The sequence below is a fragment of the Myotis brandtii genome, unplaced genomic scaffold (assembly GCF_000412655.1).
Source record: "Myotis brandtii unplaced genomic scaffold, ASM41265v1 scaffold2325, whole genome shotgun sequence".
NCBI classification, from domain to species: Eukaryota; Metazoa; Chordata; class Mammalia; order Chiroptera; family Vespertilionidae; genus Myotis; species Myotis brandtii.
In genome coordinates, this window is record NW_005358747.1 from 301,894 (window position 1) to 303,465 (window position 1,572).

At 67.9% G+C, this 1,572-nt stretch overlaps 1 protein-coding gene across 1 annotated transcript in view; it reads right to left on the reverse strand.

The window, feature by feature from the left end:
* The window catches only part of ADGRB1 (adhesion G protein-coupled receptor B1), a 5,355-nt gene that overhangs the window by 2,289 nt on the left and 1,494 nt on the right, over positions 1-1,572 (reverse strand). The window contains exons 4-5 of the mRNA XM_014539979.1: positions 1,313-1,381; positions 540-648 (exon numbers count right to left, since the gene is read on the reverse strand). Coding sequence (XP_014395465.1) covers positions 540-648; positions 1,313-1,381 — 178 coding nt within the window. The remainder of the gene's footprint in view (positions 1-539; positions 649-1,312; positions 1,382-1,572) is intronic.

The window sequence follows — 1,572 nt, forward strand, 5'->3', positions numbered from 1 at the left end:
CCAAAAAGGGACAGGGACGAACTGTCCCCCTAACCCCCGCCTTCGCGAGGACAGTAAGGAGACGACGGGGCCTGGTGGGGGTGACGCAGAAGGAAAGTGCGGGGTGTGGGGTGCAGGAGGGGTGTGCAGAGAGAGTGGGGGAGGCTTTGACAAACGGCCCCGGCGAGGCATGTGGGATGTGGTCATCGTAGGCCCCAGGCTGGGTCCCAGCCCATTACGGCTCCGCGTACCCGTGAGGTGGGCCAGCCCCCTGAGCAGACGCCCCGGGCGTGGAGGTAAGCGTGGGCCCGGCCCCGGGGGCTGTGGATGAGGGTCGTGGCGTGTCCCAGGACGCAAGGTCTCCAGGACACTGTCTGGGTCTGAGACGCCCCTGCCGCCCCTGCCAGCATCGTGTCAGGTCTGTGCACAGAGCTGACCTGAGACGCTGCCTGGGGGGGGTCTGGCCCTGCCCATGTACACAGAGGAGGAAACTGAGGCAGGAAGGTCGGGCACAGGGCTCCGAGCAGAGGCGTGGGGGCTCAGCGGGGGTGGGGGCTTACCCAGGTTGTCTGTCACCTGGTACGCGTCCCGCAAGTCCTTCATGCGGAAGCCGATGACGTCCACAAAGTCCTCCACCAGCCGGAACAGCTCCCTGGCGTTGGGGCCCATCTGGGGGGCGGCGGGGGGGGGGCAGCCTCAGAGACGGGAGCAGCCCCACGAGAGCGCCAACCACCAGAGCTACAGGGGGTGTCGTCGAGGGTCCCACACTCCGCCCGGGGACACCTTGTTCCTCCACCTCCTCCACCTCCTCCACCTCCTCCACCTGCCCCTCAGCTTTGGGGTCCTGCTGGCCACTCCCCAGCCCGCAGGCTCCGGGCCTGACTTGGGAAGCGGGGTCGGGACCTTCGAGTACCCGTCGCGCTTCATAGACGAGGACACTGGGCCGGGGGGGGGGGGCTGCTGTGCCAGGGGCCAGGCTGGGAGGACAGCGGGTCCCTGGGCTCCTGCTGTCCCCCTGAGTGCTGCCCGGGGGCAGGTCAGCCTGGGAGGGAGGGAGGGACCACCCTTTCCCGATGAAAAAGAACCGCTGCGTCCTGGTCACCCCAACGAGCACCACGTGATCAACACACCCCGCACCCCCTGTCCTCACGGAGCCCCCGAGGTGAGCTACCGTCCTCTGACAGACGGGGAAACTGAGGCTCAGAAGGCTAAGCGACCTCCTCCAAGCCACACGACGGGCGAGGCCGACGGGGGTGAGAACCCAGCGTTGGGCCAGCTCAGCCCGGGAGGCGCCCGCTGCCTGGCCGACCTGCTGCTCTGACCGCGCCCTCACCAGCTGCGCCTCCTCCCACTTGTCCCGGTTCTCCTCCGCCAGCAGGTTGCTGATGATCTGGACGAAGTTCTGGATGAAAGGGAAGAGCAGAGAACAGGCGGCAGGGTCAGGGCCCGGCCTGTGACCAGGGTCAGGGCTCAGGGTGTGAGCAGGGTCAGGGCTCAGAGTGTGACCAGGTCAGGGCCCAGTGTGTGACCAGGGTCAGGGCCCAGTGTGTGACCCGGGTCAGGGCTCAGGGTGTGACCAGGGTCGGGCTCAGG